Here is a 25,166-nt window from a genome sequence, read left to right on the forward strand (position 1 = left end):
TATTCTTGCCTGGGAAAACCCATGGACATAGAGGCCTGGTGGGCTACAGTCCATGGGGTCACAAAAGAGTCAGATATGACTTAGCGACTGAACAACAACATAGATTCTGTAGGAACACAAATGCAGCCCCCATTTTAGACAGGATGACCACAGAAGTCATCTTCTAATGCAAATATCCAAAGATATGTATATAAAGAAGAGGAATGGATTAAAAGAAAAGTAAACATATTATTTTTTCCTATGTGTCAGGCCTGAAGCAACCAGATCAAAAAGCATGAGTTTATTTTTTTTAATTCTCTCCCTTATTAAATTGCTTTGGCTGCACCAAATACCTTGCTGGATTTTAGTTCCCCAAGCAGGGATTGAACCTGGGCCTCAGCAGTGAAAGTGCCAAGTCCTAACTACTGGACCACCAGGGAATTCTCCCATAAGGATAATTTTAAAATGAAACTTGAAATTTGGATAATAGAAAAGGATTATAATTTTTATGTGGTAATACCAGATGCTTACTCCTTGGAAGGAAAGTTATGACCAACCTAGATAGCATATTCAAAAGCAGAGACATTACTTTGCCAACAAATGTTCATCTAGTGAAGGCTATGGTTTTTCCTGTGGTCATGTATGGATGTGAGAGTTGGACCGTGAAGAAGGCTGAGTGCCAAAGAATTGATGCTTTTGAACTGCGGTGTTGGAGAAGACTCTTGAGAGTCCCTTGGACTGCAAGGAGATCCAACCAGTCCATTCTGAAGGAGATCAGCCCTGGGATTTCTTTGGAAGGAATGATGATAAAGCTGAAACTTCAGTACTTTGGCCACCTCATGCGAAGAGTTGACTCATTGGAAAAGACTTTGATGCTGGGAGGGATTGGGAGCAGGAGGAGAAGGGGACGACAGAGGATGAGATGGTTGGATGGCATCACTGACTCATGGATGTGAGTCTGGGTGAACTCCGGGAGTTGGTGATGGACAGGGAGACCTGGTGTGCTGCGATTCACGGGGTCACGAAGAGTCGGACACAACTGAGCGACTGAACTGAACTGAACCAACAGTGCTTTAAAATCATATTTTTAAATGAAGCTGTTCTTTAGTCCAAATTCTCTACTTTTGGTATTTGATTCTGACAATTGGTGAGGAAAATATGTTCCTTTCTCATTCCTTTAAGCAAGATTGAATTAAGAAAGCCTGTTCCAGTCACTTCCTTTGCATCTATATTGCTAAAATTGGGTCCAAGACAAGGATCTACAAGTATCTACACTAATCTATTATTTTTAATTTCAAAAGGAAAAGGACTTAAGTTTTTTCTAAAACAACAACAGGAATTAAATGAAAGTGGGGCGGTTGTGTGTTTTATATCATATTTTAAGATCTCCTTCTAGGACCTGAGGAAAGTTTGAGAGGACTGGAAATGATGATTCTAACAGATCAAACATCCTCTTTTCAAATTATCCAATTATTTAAAAGTGACTCAATTATGCAATTGTACTAAAAATACAAAATCTGTTTCACTAGAATTCTCAGAATCGAAAGGACATAATCAAAGAGCATGCAACTTTCATATTAAACTTGCACAATTTCTTCTTTATTTAAAGGGTTTGCTTGAAGATACTTGGCTTCACTTTTCCAAAAATGATTATTGCTTGTGAAAGTAGAATAAAGAAAAATCAGCATCCTCAGGAGACAAATTATATATTTTGTCAGAATATGCCACAAGGTGGCCTATTTCTGAAAATGGCTTTTTACAAATTTATTAAAAAAAAAAAAAAGACTACCTAGTTCATTTCATGACAAAGAAAGGTGGCAGGCAACATCCCATTTTCTAACTGGCAATGAGAATTCACAGAAACCTCCATCTGCATGATAGCTAATTACATCAGTATTAGAAAGGTAGTTTTTCCTGTCTAATGTGAACTGTCTGGCTTGAATGCTGACAGCTGTATAATTTTAATTTGATCTTTTTTTTTTTTTCCAAGTCAAGCAGATGATGCTAAAATCCAGATTCACTTGCTTTTCTAAGAGGAATCCCAGAAGGACCCAGAAATACTTAGTATCTTTCCTTTTTAAATGGACAATTTCTTCTCTTGCTAATTTCATATCATTATTTTTTCTCAAGAAATAGCAGAGATTTTATTTTAAACAAGGAGAGAAAAATGCTTAGCAGAAAGTGTTGATATGGGCACCATGCATCCACTTGCCCCTTAAATTCACGGGTTGTCTAATAGATCTATTTATTAGCTAACAGAACGTTAGACAAACGTATATTGAAAACCCTCCGATAATTAGAAGACTCAAGAATGAACTATGAGGGAAAAAACCTGAACCCTTAACATATAATTATCAGTGATTCATCACGGTAGGGAGGTAAATGATACAGACACTAAAATCAGCTTTGCATCATTAGAAATAGAATCCTTACAGAAGATGAGGAAGATGATACCCTAGAATGCTCTTTTCAACAAAGGGCTTTATGTTGGGTAAATCTAACTTTCAAGGTTTTCTACAAGGTTAAAAGCTCATTAATTTAGATGCCACCAATTCTGAACTCTTGATAATAAGGTCTGTTTTAAGCTAAGTAGAAAGAATTTTTTTTTGCCTTCATAAGAAAAGAAGCCTTTCTAGAATTTCAGTGTGCTATATATAGATACTTGAGATGAATTAATTATAAATGGCTTTTGCTATTTTTAAAAGCACATTCCAAAGAGCTTCTTGGCCATACTTAGCCTAGTATGCAATACTGTATCTCTTGAGAAATAATACATTCTTTAAAATCATAGCCATGCCTTACATGCTCAGCACTGTCAAGGACTAGGAGGGTTATCTACTCAAGTGGGTTATCTGGATGACAGACAGAAGATCAAAGGCTGAAAGGGTTATGGAAAGTTAGCAGTGGGTGGGGGGAAGATACTTAAGAGAAGTCAGGGTTCCTCAAACTCTTGTCAACAGAATCTTGAGTTTCATCTTAACATTCATCTTGATTTTGCATTCCACTGAAGAGTATCTATACTCATTTTAACACAAAAATCTGTTCTGTTCCCCTCATCTTGAAGCCACTGAGGGACCAGGAAGGCGTTCTCTTTCACTCTGTCGTTTGACACATCCCTGAACCTCCGTTTGAACAGCTGGTACACATTCTTCACTTCTCCAGGAAACAGATTCGGAGAAGTACAACGATTTGCCCAGAGCTTGTTAGAGTGAGCCAGGATGGGAATCTGAGCTTCTGGATAACCGGCAGTGTGACAAGACCACATTTACTCCCTGGGGCTATGTTTTTAAATTTCCACCTCTTAAGGTGCTTGCGAACGGGACCGTCTACAAGAGTCACACAGCCAAAGAGATCACCATTAGGCTGCTGCCAGTGGGCCTGGGCCTTTGCTGGCATCAAAGACCTTGGATGAAGTCGCAAGCTGATACATGGGAATGTTGCAGAGACATCTAAACAGAGGTCTCAATGAAAAACAGTGAGAAGAGTAAGACTCTTGAACTTCTGAAGCACCATGGCAACAGCAATAAAGAATGACATTTAAAAGGAAGGGGACTTAGCATCAAAACTGTCGAGTTTAGAAGCTCAGATGAGACTGCCAGCTTGGGGAGCTTTCCAAGAAAGCAGACCTTGGCAAAGGCCAGGAAAGATGAGCAGCAGAACAAATGGGTACCCACCGTCCCCTCCCTGTGGGATCTCTACTGCTAACAGTCTTCAATCACCAACACCTGACTATATGCCAGGACCAAGGGTGAGATGTCACAGGCTCAGTCTTCCAGAAGCTCAAAGCCTGGTGTGGGGCTACCTCTGCTGGGCTGAGCGCTCTGCTGGGGAAAGTTCGGCATGCTACTGGAACACTCAGGAAAGATACTTTACCCAGTCCTGGGAGGTCAGGGGAGCCCTGCCAGAGAAAAGAGCAGGCATTCCTGGATGAAAGTGGGCCAGGGTGTGTGTGAGAAGAGGCACTCTTGCCCAGAGAGTGGCATGTGCGGAGAGGAAGGGCTATTAAGTAGCCCCATGATGGGGGAGGGGGTGGGGATGGGAGGACTGGGAGAGGGGCCAGCGGATGCTGAGGGATAAGAGAGGCCAGACCTGGAGGACTCCATGTGGTCGGCTATGCCGGGGAGTCTCAATATTGCCTAAATGGTTTTCAGCACCAAGAGGGACATTTTCAGAATCTTGTCATAGAAAGGTCAGCCACATGGGACAAGAAGGATGCTGATTAATGATGGCTGGGATAGACTTTCTGAAAGAATCTCACCACGTGACCCACTTTGACTTTTCTTCTGTGAGACACAGTTGATTTTCCAACTATGAGACACACAGTTGAAGCTTGCTTATTTGTTTATTTTTATTCAAGAGAAGGAAAGAAGAAAGGCATGGTCATTTAATGTACATATACCACACTTCCCTGCCTACATCAGATACTTAGGGCATTTTTAAGTTGGGGTCAAGCAGTTTTCTACTGCACAGAAAGGGAAATTTAAGATCTGAGATGTTTAACGGTCTGGTCTGGTTCAAAGTGCTTTCTGCACTACATCATACTAACTCATTTCAACATTTACTACATCTTAACCACTGAATATGGAAATCTTCCTAAGAGGAATAATATATATATATCTACTTCCTAAACATAGCTCCTGACCACAATTTAACATCTGTTTTGAAGATGAGTATTTATTAAAACTACTTATTACAACACTAGTTTTAAAGTTAGCAATAATTCTTTAGTTTCATCAAAAAGCAACTTTCAACTGTTAAAGATGTTCTAAAATTTTTAAATAGTCTGCCTGAAATGGATCTAAATAAGGTTCATACATTACAATTAATTAATTTGATCTTAAAATTTTGAATTCTGTTAATGCTCCTCTACTTTTTTCACTTCACCTCCCCTTTACTTCTTGCAATGTACTTGTTGAAGAAACTGGGCTATGTGTTCCAGAGTTGTCCAGAGCCTGAATTTTCCTGAATAAAAACATGTTGTGTGGTCTTTTATATTTCTTGCAGCTTGGCTTCTCTAGATGTCCGATCAGACTCACATTCAATTTTGGAAAGAGCGTTAAGGCTGATCCTAGAGGGGTTGTCTTCTTCCATTATGAGACGCGCACTTGTCTCTTTGTATGATATTTGCAGTCTTTGATGATCAATGCCTAGATCCATCCATTCATTAGCTGTTTAAAGCAATGGTCGTAAAATTTCTGCACTGTGTTTTCATAAATTGAGGCCCTTGGGGTGAATGGCGTACATTTGGTTGTTTGGTCCCAAGTCAAATGACCTTGGATTGCTATGCTTATTAAATCTGCACATTAAACATGACTCATTCTTCTGTATCTCCCTTATCAGTCATCACTTATTGATGCTTTCAGTACATCCTTGCCACTAAATGGTTCATCTTTTTGATTTGTTGCTTCTAATCTATTCTGTCAACTGAAATCAGACAATTAAGCTCTTTGTAATGACACAAGTAAAATAATAGAGACCAGAGGGCTCTCTTATCAGGTATAGGGATAAGCTTTAGTACTCAGACTTAGAGATTAATTTGAGTTCTTGGCTATGTCTACTATTCAAGGTTAACTAGACTTTGGAATTAACTTGGATTAGTGAGTTTTTCCTGTATGAACAGTCTATCATAGTTCCCAGGGTGGGACAGCACACATTATTTCAGAGTCTCATTTCCATATTCACTATCGGGCTTTTTCCCCCCTCTCTGCTCCCCTGTTAAATCCTAGAGCCTAGAATACTGCCTAGGCACATTTTGATTAGGGCTGCAAAGAACTAGTGAAAAATAAATGAGTAACAATAAACTCTAAATTTTACGTTTTTGTATATAAATTACTTCACATGTTGACAATGAGTAAGTTTTCCTAAAAGTCTATTTACATACCGTTGTCTGAAGGCCTAGGATTTCAAGGGCCTCTACAGCCCGCTAATCTCTCCAACAACACAGCCTTCTCACTGCACTTGCCAGCGTCCTTCCTGTGTTTATGTGTCCATCTGTACCGCTATCCACCCCTGACTCATAGAATTATTTCTAATTTGCCACTGAATTCCACCATCTGTGCTACGCAACATACACTGAATCCTATCTTCCTGGCTAAACGTTCTTTGTATCTCTAGCCTGTATTGACCCCAGAATTCTCTAACAATTACAGCAAGACACTCCTTCGAGGAACTAACTGTCCACACTCTGGGTACCAAGTGGATGTCAGGAAATAAACGTCGAGCGTTCACAGTGGAGAAAGCTGGGAACAAGGGACTTTAAATGAGGAAAAGCATTTGAATATTCTAACTACATCTCTTACAGATACAATTAAAAGTAGATTTAAATAAATTTTGTGTAAATTAAATGTATCTCCAAGCTTTCCCACCAGAGTATCCCTAATGAAAGAGGTCTATGAATTCATATCCCTAGTACTTTGGGGGAGGGACTGGGGTATGAGAAAACCCCACATGTATGAAAACTCTTTGAAGACCCACATTTTATCTTAAAATTGGTACAAATTTTCCATTCTACTTCCTAATACATTTTCGTGAGAAAATAAACCTTAACATCCCTTTCCCAAGCATTAAAGACTACAAGCGAGGTACCCTAGTTATTCTGGGCCTATAAACATCTGGCATCACCACATACCCCAGGAAACATGTCGACCTGAATTTGAGAAGGACTGAGAAAAACCCAGGTACCCAAAGTTTTTAACAGGAAAAGATCACTAGTACTATAGTTCCAAAATTCACAGTGTACTGGGTCTTCAAGCAAGCTTGGCAACTAGGGAATTCCGGGCTAGCCCATGTCTTGTGAGCTGGGGTGTCCAGTGTCCTCCTGCAAAGGCATCCAGCATCACAAGGTGGGCTAAGAATATGCAGTCTCCAGGTAAGAGATTAAAAATGAGAGAGAGGAAAAAAAGAGCAAGCAAAAATCATGATTCTCAGGCTGGGGAGGAGAGTTTGAAAAGAATAAAACAGATATCACTTCCTCCACCACTCAAGTATTGAAGACGGCTCAGACATCTTTCCTCCTTATATCAGTGTATTCAGACTTGCCCTGGACACACTTCAGTGGCTATTAAGCACTGAAAACGTGGCTGGTATGGTCAAGGGGTATTAAATCATATTACATTTTAAAAACTGTCCCTTGATTCAGTTTTCCAAAAGTCTTTTAAAAGTATGTTTGGAATAAGCTATCACGAATGTACTTTTCCAACTGCAAATTTTATGAAATCTAAATACATATTATTTCCAATGAAAATTGAGCATCCTAACTGAGGCGAGCTGTAAATTAAAAATGCACTCGAGATTTGTCTTGGTCCAAAAATACGTAAGATTTCTCAATAATTTTTAAAATTTAAAAATTATATGTTTAAATTATAATATTTGGATATCACAGGTAAATAATATCTATTATTGGGTCAAAATACAGTCCATGGGGTCGCAAAGAGTTGGACACGACTCAGGGACTCTCACTTTACATTGGGCAAAAATCTACTGTTAAAATTAATTTTACCTATTTCTTGTTACTTTAAAAAATATGGCTATTGGAAAATATAAAATGAATATGTGACTTGCACTATATTTCTACTGGACAGCAATTCACTAAGACAAAGACCTTTAAAAGAAGAATCTCTTTTCAAAAGAAAGTACATAGCTTTCCATTCCCCAAACATCCTAGAGATGATTCAAAACAGGATTTAGCTTTCTATCCACAAAGTTGTATGAAATCCTTTGCAGGCATCCAGTACACAGCATGTTTCCATTGCCTGGGTGTAGTTTATAAACTCAGTCATCCATCCCAATTACAGTCAAATGTTCTGCATTAATTCTTTCCTTCTACACCTAACTAACACAGCTTTTGGAGACCACGTTCTTGCTAAGAGGCTTTAGATCTAGGCTTCTTTTGCTTTTCTACCCACCGAGTCCAGGAAACTACAGACCTCCTTGGTTTGGGGTTTTCACATAGACTTGGCATCCGAGAAATTCTGGAACGGCCTGCAGGTTGGTAGTAGGGGCAGCAAAGACCCTATTTCACATGGCATGGAGTGAGGCAGCAAGGTAGAGTGGTTAAGAGACAAGACTTTAAAATCAGACTTGGTGCATTCAAGCCTATAGTCTGCCAGCTGACCTCAGGCAAATTACCTATCCTCAAGCACTCAAGTTTTCTCATGTGAAAATGGGGATTAAAACAGTACCCACCTCGTGAAAGTGTTAAGTCACTGAGTCGTGTCCGACTCTGTGTGATTCCATGGACTGTAGCCTGCTGGGCTCCTCTGTCCATGTGATTTCCCAGACAAGAATACCGGAGTGGTTTGCTATTTCCTCCTCCAGGGTATCTTCTCAACCCAGGGATTGAACCTGGGTCTGCCACATGGCAGGTAGACTCCCTACAATCTGAGCCATCAGGGAAGCCGCCTCATAGGTTTTAAAAATGGAATGAGGTAATAATACAAATAAGATACCTAAACTAGAGCTGGGCTTATAACCGGGGCTCATCAGACATAGTTACTGTGGAATAGGGAGGGATGATGGCAGTCAGTAGAAGTAACCTTGACTTGTTCTATTCCCTGAACTTGCTTGTCCTCCTATAATTAACTTGCCTTACCCCTAGGATTAGACAGTTGTAGATTTCACAACAAACCAAATAGCAGCCTAAGTTGGCCACTTTCTGTATAGATGGCTACATTAAATAAAAAACAACTATTCAAAATTAACAAAGCCTTGTCTCCCAAATTTCAGGGATGCAAAACTACAATAAACTTTCATATTCTAAAAGGACAGATTCCTCTTAGGACATCTTACTCATGCTACAACATACTCAAAACATCTTCTTGGCATGACTCTCATGTCAATCCAGCATCACAGGTTCTTACTCTCTTCAACACTAATCCCCTCCAGGATTCCTGCAGAGGCCACTGCAGGTGGATCTTGAATTCTGTAACTCATGAGACTACATCAATGAGGGACATGGAAACAATTCCACCAAACACTTAACAAAGCCTCTACGACTGATCAGAAATGTTACAGTGAATCAAATCAGCCTGAAGCAAAGGTTTGGGATTTTTAAAATATAATTAAAAAAAAATTAAACTTCTCTTCCCTACTCATTTGGTTTCCCTTGTGGCTTAGCTGGTAAACAATCTGCCTGCAAAGTGGGAGGCAGATAGAACCTGGGTTCGATCCCTGGGTTGGGAAGACACCCTGGAGAAGGGAGAGGCTACCTACTCCAGTATTCTGGCCTGGAGAATTCCATGGACTGTATAGTCCACAGTCCATGGGGTTGCAAAGAGTTGGACATGACTGAGCGACTTTCACTTTCACTATTCCCTACTTATTATGATCATTCTTCTCTGCTTCTGCCATGGCAAAAGCAAAATATAATTAGCAGTATGAGTAATTAGCTGGTGACCAGATGGTGTGGATGAAGGATACCACCTAAGGAGGAGGTGCGAATGGAAACAGCAGGTGTCTAACCAACATGTCTAGGGAATGTCAGTGCCACCAGGTTACGTCATCCTGTGAATTTGGCCATCCGCATGCACAGTTTAAAGGCAGAAATAAATAGCGATAGACTTCCCATTGCCACTTCCGAAAGAAGAGCTGGAGGGGGCCTTCGATGTGACCGCCCGCCAACGCCCATCCAGCCACCTCTGGAACCATTACCTGTAACAGACGCTGTCAGTGCAGGGGTTGTGAACCCTGACAATGACGAAAACATGCTGAAAGTGGGATCGGATGTTTTTCGGGCTGAATGGCTGTGCTCCTGGCTCTTGGAAAACAATTGTTACAATATCATTTCCAATGTGCCGCTTCCGTAGGAGCTAAAAGAAAACATAAGCAAACAACATAAATGATGACGCTCTGCTTTTTCCTCTTTGATTCCCTTATGTAATTGTATTTAAAACATTCATTATTAATTAGTGCATATTAGGTGAGGAAATCCACACAGTTACTGTCAATATTTTAGCATGTGTCTTATCATCTCCTCCAAGGAAGACTAGAGAAATGAATATTGAGAAATTTGCATAAAATACATAGTCCATTCAAATAGATCTAACCAATCTCTAGCATATTACACCAAGTCCTAGCGTCTCCAAATCCTCAGTTTCCATAACAACAGTTTTGTTCCACTTTTGTGTAAGAAAGAAACTTGCCACGGGGAAGAATTTTTTTAAAGATGAGAATCGCTGAAGTAATTACAACACAATTTATGTTCTGATTCAATTAGCTTCATTTAAAGAAACGGGGCTAAGATGTTTTCTGATAATACTTTTTGTGGCACACGCTGAGGATGCAGAAATTAATAATATTCCAGAATGTTCTAACAGTTTTATAGCAGGTTAAATTTCAGGTTTAAATAACTGCTTTAATTACAGTGAATGCTGCTTAAGACCACCTTCTGTTTCACATTAAAAGGTGTTCAGGGAAGGTGGCTTTCAATTTCAGACCCTCCGAATGAATCATCTCAGGTCAGTGCCTCTCTGGGAGGGGTCCTTAAGCAGGTTAGCTCAATCATGTGAAGAAAAACTGAACAAAATTTGTATTACTCATATATATTACACGGAGGCTCCTACCAGGAGGAGAACAACTAAACACGGCCTTTACATAAACTATTCATTAGAGATAAACTTATATTTATAAATCTTAAAGAAAAATTTCTCCAATGACTTTAACTTATACAGATTACATACCAGTAAAATCAATGATCAAATATTGGCTGTCGGCCAATACTGGAGAAACAACAGCATTAGATTAGGGTTGAGAATTGGGAGTTAGGAAGTTTGTGAAATGTACTTTTAACCTTAGGAATTTTAAAGCATTACAAATTATCTTTTAATGAGGCTGTTTACTTCATTTCTAAACATGCTATATTATCAGATGTGACCTAAATAAAGGCTATTCCCTACTGACTGCTAAATAAAATATACCCGTTATCAAAGATTATTAATCTATTCAGGATCTTGAACACATCAACTCAAATACAATCTAACTATGTATATGTCATTCCTGCATGGATGTCATTGCTTTTTGATGCATTGTCATCCTTCCTTCAAAATATGGCTTGATATGTTATCTTACTTACTAAACGACCCACACAGAAATAAATCCATCTATCCATCTTGCAATATATATAATGAAAAAAAAGACAGTGTTTATAAATCAATACCTGCAAAAAGATTTTAAGACACATTCTTTCTGGTTTTTCTAACCATAATGTAATCTATGTAGACTACAATAAATTCTTTAACTAGAGAATTAAAATTTCTTAATATGCAGAATACCGATTATTTCTTTCATTCTGATTCAGGATCATAATTCTTTTGCTTTGATTGGACCCCAAATTAAATCATTTAGACTAGCTGTCCACTTAAATGCCAACTAACTCAGCTTAGCACTTTAACTTATTTAGCTGGATATAAACAACTGAATCTTGTTACTGAATGTTTTACTCCTCCTCCCCATGTTACTTTTCTCTGCTGAAGGTTGGTTAGTCCCTGTTGTGTCCGACTCTGTGACCCCATGGACTGTAGCCCTCCAGGCTCCTCTGTCCATGAGATTTTCCAGACAAGAATATTGGAGTGCTAGGTTCCTTTTCCAGGGGATCTTCCTGACCCAGGGATGGAACTTGCATCTCCTGCACTGGGAGGTGGATTCTTTACCACTGAGCCACTTAGGAAGCCCTTCTCCATTGAGTAATCAGGTAAAATAAGGCTTCATCTTCCCTTTATTTTTTTTTTTTTAGGTTTATTTATTTTTTATTTTATTTTATTTTTAAACTTTACATAATTGTATTAGTTTTGCCAAATATCAAAATGAATCCGCCACAGGTATACATGTGTTCCCCATCCTGAACCCTCCTCCCTCCTCCCTCCCCATACCATCCCTCTGGGTCATCCCAGTGCACTAGCCCCAAGCATCCAGTATCGTGCATCAAACCTGGACTGGCAACTCGTTTCTTACATGATATTTTACATGTTTCAATGCCATTCTCCCAAATCTTCCCACCCTCTCCCTCTCCCACAGAGTCCATAAGACTGTTCTATACATCAGTGTCTCTTTTGCTGTCTCGTACACAGGGTTATTGTTACCATCTTTCTAAATTCCATATATATGCATTAGTATACTGTATTTATGTTTTTCCTTCTGGCTTACTTCACTCTGTATAATAGGCTCCAGTTTCATCCACCTCATTAGAACTGATTCAAATGTATTCTTTTTAATGGCTGAGTAATACTCCATTGTGTATATGTACCACTGCTTTCTTATCCATTCATCTGCTGATGGACATCTAGGTTGCTTCCATGTCCTGGCTATTATAAAGAGTGCTGCGATGAACATTGGGGTACACGTGTCTCTTTCCCTTCTGGTTTCCTCAGTGTGTATGCCCAGCAGTGGGATTGCTGGATCATAAGGCAGTTCTATTTCCAGTTTTTTAAGGAATCTCCACACTGTTCTCCATAGTGGCTGTACTAGTTTGCATTCCCACCAAGAGTGTAAGAGGGTTCCCTTTTCTCCACACCCTCTCCAGCATTTATTATTTGTAGACTTTTGGATCGCAGCCATTCTGACTGGTGTGAAATGGTACCTCATAGTGGTTTTGATTTGCATTTCTCTGATAATGAGTGATGTTGAGCATCTTTTCGTGTGTTTGTTAGCCATCTGTATGTCCTCTCTGACATACATCACAGCAGGATCCTCTATGACCCACCTCCCAGAATATTGGAAATAAAATCAAAAATAAACAAATGGGACCTAATTAACCTTAAAAGCTTCTGCACATCAAAGGAAACTATTAGCAAGGTGAAAAGACAGCCTTCAGAATGGGAGAAAATAATAGCAAATGAAGCAACTGACAAACAACTAATCTCAAAAATATACAAGCAACTCCTACAGCTCAACTCCAGAAAAATAAACGACCCAATCAAAAAAATGGGCCAAAGAACTAAATAGACATTTCTCCATCTTCCCTTTAAAGACCATTTGCTAAAGTTTTTAAAATCTCTCTACTGTCTGGTCAGAGTGAGTTTAGTATATTTTTCTTAGCATGGTATTTTCCTCTAAGAAATCTAGAATTTGGAATGTGCATAAAATAGTCAACAGACTCCAGATCAGGGAATTTATCTTAAAATAGGTTTATTTCAGACTTATAGCTGACTCACTGCTTTGTTTCAAACTACTCTTGATTACTTTGGGAATCAAGAGAGGTAAGATTTTGTTATTGACATGTGTGATGTAATCAAATTCAAGTGACGACGTGTTAGATTTGATCCCTGTTTTGTTAAATTCCGTGAAAGAGGATGTGATTCATTCTGCAGCTGGCCTGTGTTCTGTTAGTACAACAATCGACAATAACAAAATCTATGTCCGTTTGAAGGTCAGAAGTGATTTAAGACTGCTGTGTTTATAAGAGCTATTGAAAGTAGAGTCTATTAGTTCTCTGGGTCTTTTAAGTTTCAATTTGGTATCATTTGTTTTAAAACATTTTTAAAACCAACTACCACCACATACTCTTTAAAACTATATTGCCAGTTTCCACCTTGCTCTGTAACCATCTGCCATTTCTTAGTTTTCACATTTTATCATCTCACTGACCACATTTTAGTAATAGACTTTTAGATCTTTTTCAAAAGAAATCTTTATATGAGGTACACAAATGCAATTGTTACTTATGCTGTTCCCTGAAGGATATGTTTAAAAAAAAGAAAAACAAAAACCATTTCTCTGAGATCCCATTGACACTTATTTTGAATTTTTCTCCAAGTAAGTAGAGGAAACCTCCTTTGAAATCCGAAATGAAACATCAGTACTTTCCTGCCTTGTACACTGGCCTCTTGAGATGAAACTTCACCTACTCATATGTGTTCTCTGTAACCCTGCAGAGTCATCTAATCACCATGACTTCAACTTGTTCTTTTCAGATTTCAGGAAAATCTCAATCCTCCTGGGTGAAAAGCTAATGATTAAATCACAAAGCCATCCAGCTGGCTGTTAACCTAGAATTTGCGTCTCTTCATTTGTTTTCAGCTCATTTGCTATTACTTCCACACAAAGTACAAAGCTTCCTGCTGCCGTGACAGGTGCAACATTAAATTCTGGTTTAAGATTTTACAAACTTGCCACTTTGGCTTCTGGGGGAAATGAAACAAGGGTGAAAAAAACACAGAAAACACAAGGATCTCTTACCTGTTGCTTGTTGTTAGGTGTGTACGGCAGCATGGTAGAAACATGGAACATGATCTCATAGTCTTTGTATGTTGTGTACAGAGAATGGGTTCCAGTGGAGTCAGCTACAGTTAAAAAAAAAGAAAGAGAGAGACAATTCTAAGAATAGGAAAAAACAGCTCATTTAAGAGAGACATCTCAAAAGGGGGCTGGGGACAGAAAATGATTTAGGATGAAAAGATCCTAGACAAGAAGATCTGGTATAGGAGTTTTTACCCATCTTTTATACCTGATCCCCCTTTGGCGGTCTAGTGAGGCCTATAGATTCCTTCTTAGAAAAATATTTGTAAATGCATAGGTATAATAAAATATGGGCTTCCCAGGTGGGCTCAGTGGTAAAGAATCTGTCTGCCAATGCAGCAGACATGGGTTCGATGCCTGGGTGGGAAAGATTCCCTGGAAAAGGAAATGGCGACACACCCCAATATTCTTGCCTGCAAAACTCCATGGACAGAGGAGCCTGGTGGTCTGCTGTCAATAGGGTCACAAAAGAGTTGGACACAACTTAGCAACTAAACAACAACAACAAAGACAAAATACATAAATTTCAACAGAAATCAATGGATTAGAAAATACTGCTATCAAAATAATTTTAAAATGATGTAATAGCATAAGATTTCTGTGAAAAGTTTTACCAGTAGGTCTAATAAATACTATAATTTTGACCTAGTGAAGTGCATAAGCAGTAGCTTGAGTCAAATCACAGGTGGAGCCTATACTGCTGCGATTTGTTGCCTAGATTCATAATTGAAGGTAATGCTAAATTTCAACTAGAGATCAGTGAAAATAAATGTAAAATTATTTCTCACCCGAGTTCACAGACCCCTGAATTCTGCCCACAAACTTCAAGTTCAGGATCTCTTTTCCAATACTTTTGACTCAAGCAGGAGAACCATTGTTTTGCTCTTAACAAATAGATGGAAACTTAACAAGATTGTAACACTGAGTAACAAAGGTATTATAGCGAGGTCTAATAGTTTAAGACTGCGTGTGTCTGCGCTCACTTTCCTTATAAAAAAAAAAAAAAAACAACCTTGACCTCCTTGACTTTTGTCAAATCAATGCATCTGTAAACACTTGGAAACCAAAGAGAACTACTAACTGTCCAGTTAAAGGGAAGTCTCTTTAGCCATAAAGCACCTGGACTTAACAGGCAAAATGAACGGAAGTGCATTCATTCTGGGGAAACTCAATCCTCCATCAACCACATTGTTGAGGAGCATTTTAGAGAATGACGCAGCAAGTCAAAGCCTCTGGCATGTCCCATAAAGCAGCACTTCTCAAACTGGAGTGTACCTGGAGTCACCTGGGGTGCTGCTTAAAAGGCAGCTTCCCATCCCCCATGCCCAGAAACACTGCTCTGTAGGTGTGGGGCTGGGCAGAATGATCTATTTTAATAAATACCCTTAGGGGACTTTAACGCAGTAGCTGTACCGCCCTTAGGCACTGTTCCAAGAATAGACCATAACAGCAGTTTGCAGAGATTTGCTAAGATATTCTAGAGCCCTGAGTTTCAACCTTGAGCTTCTTAGAGGATCTTAATTTTGAAGAGGGCATAAAATGCCAACAGTTTTAAAATCAAGATAAATGTAGAATAAAGCAAGGATTACTTTTGAAAAACTGCAAAAACAAGCACCAAAATGTAACTCCCCAAGAAATATATCTTGTAAATGTTAATGATCACTACCACAAAAAACTACAAATTCACTACAATAAATCACTGACCAACTTAAGACAGGTCTTGAGTATGAAGAAGGTATCCACTGTTAAAGACTCTTGATATAAATAGCTCCAGAACTGATAGGCACATTTTACAACTTTCAAGTCAATGTGTCAACCTGATGAGTACTTATGTGTGTCTCAAGTCAATTTTAAGCAAAATTAATGAACTAAAAAAGATTTTTTATTACATTTTGTTTTATATGTCTTTCTAATTCTAAAGGCATTACTGTCATGAAAGAAGAGTGAAGATGACCCTGAAGATAATTTGTTTTATATTTATTGTCCTTTCTCTCTCTTCTACGCTTGCTGCATTTTATACAACAGATGCTATATGACCAGTCTTCTTCTGGGGACCTTTGAAAATGCCAGCCTTGCTGATAATTTTAAACAGTTTGGAAGCCGTTTTAAAACTCTTAGTGATGAAACTGGGGTCAAAACAATGAAATTTTCTTCTCTGAGAAGAAAGGAATTCCAAAATCCTGAAATTACTATGTATACAACAGCATTGCTAAACTTTATCGGAGAAAATGGAAAATGAAGGTTTGTTATATTCTCTGAAGAATAAGGCATTGGAATTAAACAGAATGAAAAGGAAAGAAAATCACAGAAGATGATCATTGCGACAAAAATCTTTTTTCCTCTGGTTGAAAAGAATATGTACTGAGTAATTTCTAAAGGGAAAATATGCTTATAGAAGAGGGATAAAAAGAAGATAACGCTCCTTCATATGTGTATGGAGCTTTAAAAGTTAAAAAATAAATTCAGGCATCTTATAGGTCATCTTGATAATCACGTGATTGGCCTCCAAAGTATACTACTAGTGGGTGGTGTGTATCCGCTAATAAGGTCAGCCCTCTACACTAAGTCATAGAAAGTAAAATTTCTAATATTCAAACTAGATGATAAGAAGGCACTGAGTAATTGAGGAATGATAAGAATATTCCTTTCAGCTGCTTTGAAAAGGTGTAGATAAGTGAGACTATCTTACAATAGGCACTTCTATTTAAAGATGGTATGTATAGGTTAATAAGTTTGTAGAAGCAGTTTCAGATACGGTTAATGTCATATTCATTCTTGACTTCTCTTGGTGAAAGTCTTTTGCTTTAAGGGGGATAAAACTTGGATGATAAAGGTGGATGTGTACAAATCTGAGTCAGGAAAAAGTAATTCGACTTTTACATAATCACTTCCTGGTCACCAACAGATTTGTTTGAGTTGAGAAAAGCTAGATAAAGGAAAACAAGCCTAAGGAATTTGATTTTGTGCAAGTTCCTAGTTTTAAAATATTTACGACTACAAGGAGAAAATCAATCTCATGAACTAAACGCAGGCAGGCTAAGAAAGTCAACAGAATGAAGAAAGCTTAAGTTCAGTTTGTGAAGGTCCTCACCATTGTAGAACACATAAAATGCACAAGACGAAATCCCAGACAGGTAGTGGGATGGATTATCATCCATAGTTTGAAATACCAATAGAATAATCATCAGCTGGCTGCTAAGGACCATCCATTTAAAGACTCCAGCTCTCCCTAGTACGCGAGATTGCCTCAGGGTTTGGGGATGCAGAGGTCAATGCTTGGAAGGAGCACAGTCGGGAACAAGTGTTGACACCTGGAACACTGGCATGCATTTAAGATGAGACACGCATCTGCCCTTCAGTACTACTGCATCTACTCACTAACGAAGTATTTGGAAAAGCAAGAATCCCATCTGCTCTGGCATCTACCATATTTACTTGGATTTTCTTCAGTGCATCTTTAACCATCATCAGGAGGTGGCTTCACTGAGGATGGGAACAGTCTGTAACACCACCCTTTGCCGTGACAGGAGAATTCACACTGTGTTAATTCAAGGAAAGTGCGTGTGTACATGCCTGGAATCGAAGGCTTCTTAAAACCACTAACACACTGTGAGAAAAGGATAAGCAATGATGTGGGGTGCGTACTGAAGGAATCAGTCCGTTTTCTACACACAGAGCACTTTGCAAAATACCTGCAATTATCTGGATTCCAACTTGGAAGTAAGACGATCTGAATTCCAACGTCTCCAGCATCACTGGAGAAGGCAATGGCACCCTACTCCAGTACTCTTGCCTGGAAAAATCCATGGACAGAGGAGCCTGGGAGGCTGCAGTCCATGCGGTCGCTAAGAGTCGGGCACGACTGAGCGACTTCACTTTCACTTTTCACTTTCATGCATTGGAGAAGGAAATGGCAACCCACTCCATTATTCTTGCCTGGAGAATCCCAGGGGCGGGGGAAATCTGGTGGGCTGCCGTCTATGGGGTCGCACAGAGTCGGACACAACTGAAGCGACTTAGCAGTAGCAGCAGCAGCCAGCATCATTTGCTAAATAATCAGAGACAAGTCACTTTACTTCTCTGCCCCTCAACATTCTCACTGTTGTGAGGATTGAGTGAAACAATGTCCATGATAGTAGCCCATAAAAGATGCTTAAGAAACATGCTGATTGGAATTTAGAATTTTATGCAGTTGAAATAAAAAGTATAGCTGCCTTAAACAGAGCATTTCAATTTCTTGGCCAACTGCATCTCAGAAACACTCGAGAGAAAAACCTGATACTATAATACAGTTCAAAGTTAAGAAGGTGAAAAAACTTTTCTTCATTCATCAGTCTCTACAACTCCACACGGTCCTTTAAATGTGCAAAGCGTTTAAATAATGCTGGTTTTATTCTTTTATTTATCAAAGGTTAAATATCCGAAATACAGGATTTATTTTCTTCATGAAAAGTCTTACATCTATTCTAAGACCCTGAAACTCAGTGATCATTATAACACTGCTGAAAAATGGGGGAAGCAACATGAATTCTCTAAAAACTGTGGCAAATGATTCAAGGCAGAGCTCTGAAGGAATGCTTTTCAAGAGTTTCTAAGTTTCCTGCATGCTGACTTGACAAACGCACCTTATTCAGGAAATAATTTCCCAAATAATAATCCACACACACAACTTAAAATGAGGGTGGTCTCCAGCTTTCAAATAACAAACTGCTTGGTGGGAAGCTTATTTTTGTACTTACTGTAGTGGGAGGGGATGGCAATTATCTAGAGGTTATGCCATCCAAATAAGGAAACAAAAAAGGAGAAAAAAATTCACTCTGGAAAGATTTTTCACTGCAGAACTGTTCCAACCCCTGACACAACTGTAGCTTGTTTGCTGGAAGTCCTTAGTTATGAAATGGGAAATTGGGACTCTGTACAGAAAATTGGGAAGAAGAAGAAATGGTTCAACAGTTTAACCAAACCTTCCTTTCCCAAGCCTCTTTCTTTCTCCAAAGCACTAAACTCTGAATAATGACAAGTGGAGCTATCTCATTAGATCGCTTGAGTAATTTTAGCCCAAGGGCTCAAGAGAGGGGATGACACAGCCGCAAAGCACAGCTCTGGGCTTCACTGTACTTAATTCTACATTTATGCTTTCTCTGAATACATCATTAACCATAACACTAGGATATGGTCTCCCCCCTTAATACTTAACCTTGGGTACCCTAGTTAATCTGAAGAAGCCTAGTCTGTAAAAGGGGGATGACTGGAATCCAGCAGAGTTTGTGGAGATGCACTGAGATGACATATAGAAAGTATCTAGGACTTTGCTTCTGGCCATGACAGCACTTGGTATAGGACCTGCTCTCCTATTGTAAATAAATAGAAAAATAAACAAAATATCTGAAACAACTTTTTTCCCCTCAAGACATCTTACAATAGGCAGCACTGGATAGTGATCTTGGAGGAAGAAGTATCAAAGGAGATGAGCCTTATGATCCTACCCAGCTTTCTACCCGAAGGTACTTTCAAAACAATCACACAGAGTAGGGATTTGAAGAGAGAAGCCAAAGTATGCTGGAGGTCTGGAAGGCTTAGTTGTGGCTGATATTTGCTGGGCACAATACTGAAGAGGAGGAAACTACACAGTGAAAGAGGCTCAGATATCTGCACAGGGATCCCCTTGAGTCTTGGACTGAATATTAAGCTGCACAAGCACAGAGCGCAGTTCCAAAAGCCAGGGAAAGAAAAAACATCAGGGTGCATCATGCTGGCTGTAGTTAATAACACTATACAGAATAGCTGAAAGTTGCTAAGAGAGTAGATCTTAAAAGTTTTCATCACAAGAAAAAAAAAATAGGTATGGTGATACATAACTAGACTTATTATGATGACCATTTTGGAATATACAAAAACACTTGAGTCATTATGTTGTACACCCGAAACCAATATAATGTTGTATGTCAATTATACCTCAATTTCAAAAAAAGAAAGAAAAGAGAAACTATTGGGGAAATAACTACCAGAGAATTGTCAGCCAAACAATTCTCACAGTTCACACAGGGCTGGAAGACACTGAAGTTCTGACTAGCCATAGTAGAGATACTTGGCTGAATATGCTGGTATTCAGACGCAAGAAAAGTCATGCCTTAGTAAGAGCAGTAAATTAGCCAGAGTATAGACTACTCACGAACTGGAGTCAAGACTACTGGGAGAAATATCAACAATCTCAGATATGCACACGATACCACTCTAATGGCAGAAAGTGAAGAGGAACTAAAGAGCCTGAATATTCACTTCTCACCTGATGTGAAGAGCTGACTGACTGGAAAAGACCCTGATGCCAAGAAAGATGACGACAAAAGGAGAAGGGGGTGGTAGAGGATGAGATGGTTGGAGGACGTATCTCACTCAATGAACATGAGTTTGAGCAAACTCCAGGAGATAGTGAAGGACCAGGAAGCCTGGTGTGTTCTCAAGAGTCAGACACAACTTAGTGACTGAACAACAACAACAAAAACTACTCTTTTTTTAAAAAACTATGCTTTAAAAAAGCATAAGAACAAATTCATAAAGATCAAACTGTTCTGTAACTAACTTAATTGCCTACCAATAATAAAACAACACTGTTTAAAGAAGAGGACAAAATCCAGATCCTCAATGATCAAACATTCACAATGTCCAGTATCCAATCAAAAATAACCAGACATATGAAGAAATAAAATTAACTAAAAAGCATGAGAAACTGTTAAAAGGAGACCCCAAATGACAGAGATGATGGAACTAGCATGCAAATAGTTTGAAACAGCTATTATAAATACATTCAAGGCTTTAAAGGACATGAACCTAATGAGAAGAATATGGAAAATATAAGATTACTCATGAAAAAAAAAAAAGCGGCGGAGGTGGGGGGAGGGGGATGGAGAAAAGAAAAGAAAAAAGAGAAAACCCAAATGCAACTTCTGGACTTGAAAATCACAGCATCTGAAATAAAAATGTCATTAGATTGACTAACAGCAGATTAAGAGACTGTAGAAGAAAAGAAAACACAGTGAACTTGAAAATATTAACAGGAATTTCCCAAATATAAGCATGGGGGGCAGGGAAGGGGGAAATGTTACAAATTAAATCACAACCGGTAAGTGACTTAATATATGTCTAATTGGAGATTCAGAGGATGAGGTGCAGAAAAATAAAATGAGCTTGGCAAATAATGTTTGAATTTGATTAAGACTACAAATCCACAGATCCAAGTGACAGCTACACTGTCACACAGAGAGGGAGCGATCCTTTAGGAACACATGTTCTGGAAAGCGTCTTCTCTTTTTAAGCATTATATTGAAAGAGTTTAACACAATTTAAGATTAGGTAAGAGGTGGTAAGATCATCTCACAGCACACCAAACAGTCTCATCTCTGAGTGTGTCATGGCCAGCAGAAGGCTGCTGGGGTTTGCAAGGGCTGGTTGATCCCTATGTCTTTTGGTCTATTATTGTTTAATACCCCTTTAAGTGATGATGCTAATAGTCCTTCTCAGCTGGGAGTAAGAGAGAGAAATATGCATACTGTCTTCTTCAAGCTTTAGAGTGGAAACACTTTCCTACTTTTCAGTGACTTCAGGAAATGAGCCTCTGAAAGCACAGAAAAGGAACCTGTGAACCCTCCTTTTCAGGAGCTATGCCTCAGAAGGTTACAAGGAGCCATAAAGGAGAGTAACTCAGTGAGAAGGCACCTGTCCTTGACTAATGTATTGCGTAACTGTAAAATGTGCCACCAGAGGCAGTTTACTAATCAAGGTCTTTGCACTTATTGGAATATTGGGGCAAAATGTGCAAAGTGCTTATTCTGCTTATTCCACTGCCTTACATGATGCCACATTGCTTAAGAATGGCCCTGCTATCTGCATTTCTCATGTTGTCCTTTCATCAAGAGATGGCTAGGAACGTGTAAATACACAAATAAATGGACTCAATGGACATGAGTTTGAGCAAAATCATAGTGATAGTGAAGGACCAGGAAATGATAAATAATCTTACCAACTCCGATTCTGACCATTCATTGATAGAATCAAGGCTCTTATTACATTTTCTTCCCAGACCCTTTTAATAGCCCTTTGCGGTAATTATAATTTACATAACACAACAAACTGGGACAATGTGAATGAATTACAGAGTAAATGTCAGAATACGTTGATAAAAAGAATTTAAGGGCATACTGAGATTTAATATTTTCTGCAGTCGCAAGCAGAGTATGGAACATTAAAATAATATTTAAGAGTCTAGGCTATTTATGGTTTTTCATAGGCTCTCTTGCATGTCGTTTCCAAGTTGGCAACAGCAAAACCATGGCAACAGGAAATTCTTCCCTGCAGTGGAGTTTATGAATGCTTTTCTGTTTTCATGACTTGACTCCTTATTTAATTTCCTGTACAGAAAATCAGAGTGATTACTATAGACTGCAATACAGACGTGCTAATCCAAAGACCCTCTCAAAGAAAAACAGGTCACAGGTGTCTATGGATGGATATTGAGATAAAATTTAAAATTTGCTTCCACACAGACACACAGCAGAAGTCAACATACTCTAGATACTTGAGAACCTAACTCTTTTATTAACCACCTGGGAAAAGGGAATGGACAAACCTCTATGTTCACGAGCTGTAGATAAACAGACTGCTGCACCAGTGTGATTTTAATCAACACATTTCATGAACCAAAGTAATACCAACGCTAAGAAGCCTGTTTGCTTGGCGATTAAGTTAGACTATGAACAGTAAAAACAGAAAATGAACAAAAATATCTCAAGACAGTAAAATATGAAAGTGATTAAGAAAACCCTACAATGGCTGACTACACAGATATGGACAAGGATTATGAAATGAGTTAATGAAAGTCAAGACTTCTGGGGCTTACAATCAGATGGTTGGTAAGTTGCAGGAGTTTTTAGTCACTCTAACGTTCAGCTAAATACAGTGAAGCATATGTAACACTATCCAGGAGGAAATCTGCACGATCTCCATCCATTGCTTCCTACCTCCCACACTTCTGATAACACTACTTTTTTTTTACACTCCAATCCTAAATGCTTTGATTATGGTCTTCAATTGTCTTAAAGCCACATGTTCCGAGACTGGCTTCCTCTCCCCCATCACCAGCGGTATTCTACACGTAGTGGCAGTGTTGTTTTAAGGGTAACTTAGCAGGCGAACATCAACACAGCAGGAGGACAACAAGCCTGGTAGGAGGGTATAAGTATTTCTTACTTTTGGTGTCCAGCTGCGCACGATACTTCTCAAATCCTTTGAGCCGAACACGTTCTCCCAACAGCTGGAGGAATTCCTCAAAGGCTGGGCCGGCTGATTCATTGTTGTACATCTCTTCTTCCGTGCTCTGTCCAGCTTTGCAGTACATGATGCCTACTTTCTGCTGATAGTTCAGCTGTGAAGGCAGGCGATACAATGCATATAAATACATGCAGATCCACTCTGCCCACTTCAATGCTAGTAAGTCCTGTAGGGCATATGCCCATCAAGTAGCTAACCTCTTTCTTCTCTTGAAATCCTTCTGCTTCTGTTCTTCCCCTTCTAAAAAAAGGAGGCCTTATGAATTTAAAAGTAAAGGTCTACTTTACAAAAGATGCCTTGGAAAAAACAACCTCGTTTTACAACACTGTGTTAGTTTCATGTGTATAGCAAAGTGATTCAATTACGCACACAGATACTTTTTTAGGTTCCTTTCCCCTATAGGTTATTACAAAACATTGAGTTCACTGTGCCATACCGTAGGTCCTCATTGGTTATCTATTTTATATGGTACTCGGGATATGTTAATCCCAAACTCCTACATTTATCCCTCCTCTGCTTCCTTCTTTGGTAACCATAAGTTTACCAAACAAACTTTGGTAAATAAACAACCAAGTTTCTTTTCTATGTCTGTGGGTTTATTTTTTTTACAAAATACACTTTAAACTGTTTTGCACTAAAAGCCCATTAAAGTTCTTTTAAAATTTTGGGAGGTAAAATTGGAAAAGACTTATCTCCCAAGGCCATTTTTCCAATACACTAAGTTATAAACCTTGGTTATACCTTTGTGACGGCATGAGCATCATCAACACGGTACTTTTCAAATTATTTTTCTAAACGATGAGTCTCTAGATAGAAAATTTATAAGGGGCCTCATATGGCAAATCACAATTAAAACAAAGCATTCAAGAAATTTAAATATAACATTAATCAAAACATTTATTCATCATTGAAAGGTTTAGCCATCCTATAAACAAATTTTAAAGTTGTATTAGTCATTTAAGAAATGAATTTTTATATTAAAATTTAGACATTTAATTCTCCATTGAAATCAGGGCAATTCATATTCGTGAAGCCTATTTACAGACTAGCACTGCAACAACTGTTATCAATAAGTTTTTATCTCATAAAAGGGGGGAGAGCAAAATTTTAATAGCTAACGTTTATTGAATAGCCACTATCTGCCAATCACTGTTTAGTGATTAAATTACATTAGCTTTCCTCACAAAAGCCTGCAAATATTACCCCATATGACCAATAAGCAAAGAGAAGTTCAGAAAAGAGAACAGTTAGAGACACACAAGACCATAAACTGTCAACCCTGTGATTTGGCTCTATTCAACATAACCAGAATTGAATCAGGCTTGTTTTGCTGTATTTCTGTCACTCCAACACATGTCCACAGCTCCGTATTTGCAACTCCACAGTCGAAAGGTATAAACCAAACTTAAGCAAACATATTTGGCGGCAAAACTTCCTATGAGCTGACAGGGAATGCTTCTAATTTATTCCTTTCTGTGAATATTCATATCTTTGGAAATATTAATGTGTTTGATGGTGGGGTGCTGCCCCAGATTCCGCTGGAACTCGCTCTAAGTGCATGCCTTTTATTACCCTTCTAAATCTGGGCCTTTCTGAATTTTGAAATGTATCTGCTCCTATTGTTTTACACAAAG

At 38.7% G+C, this 25,166-nt stretch overlaps 1 protein-coding gene across 7 annotated transcripts in view; it reads right to left on the reverse strand.

Moving 5' to 3' along the window:
- The window catches only part of SIPA1L1 (signal induced proliferation associated 1 like 1), a 190,357-nt gene that overhangs the window by 72,764 nt on the left and 92,427 nt on the right, over positions 1-25,166 (reverse strand). For 5 of the 7 annotated variants that reach the window (XM_086319958.1, XM_086319960.1, XM_086319962.1 and 2 more), the window contains exons 5-7: positions 23,452-23,626; positions 14,149-14,252; positions 9,628-9,785 (exon numbers count right to left, since the gene is read on the reverse strand). In XM_086319958.1, the coding sequence (XP_086176084.1) occupies positions 9,628-9,785; positions 14,149-14,252; positions 23,452-23,626 (437 nt within the window). The remainder of the gene's footprint in view (positions 1-9,627; positions 9,786-14,148; positions 14,253-23,451; positions 23,627-25,166) is intronic. The other 2 variants (XM_086319964.1, XM_086319963.1) reach the window with 1 other exon arrangement.

Source organism: Bos grunniens, chromosome 10 (assembly GCF_055505025.1).
Source record: "Bos grunniens cultivar Pamir isolate PY7600 chromosome 10, Bosgru_T2T1.0, whole genome shotgun sequence".
NCBI lineage: Eukaryota > Metazoa > Chordata > Mammalia > Artiodactyla > Bovidae > Bos > Bos grunniens.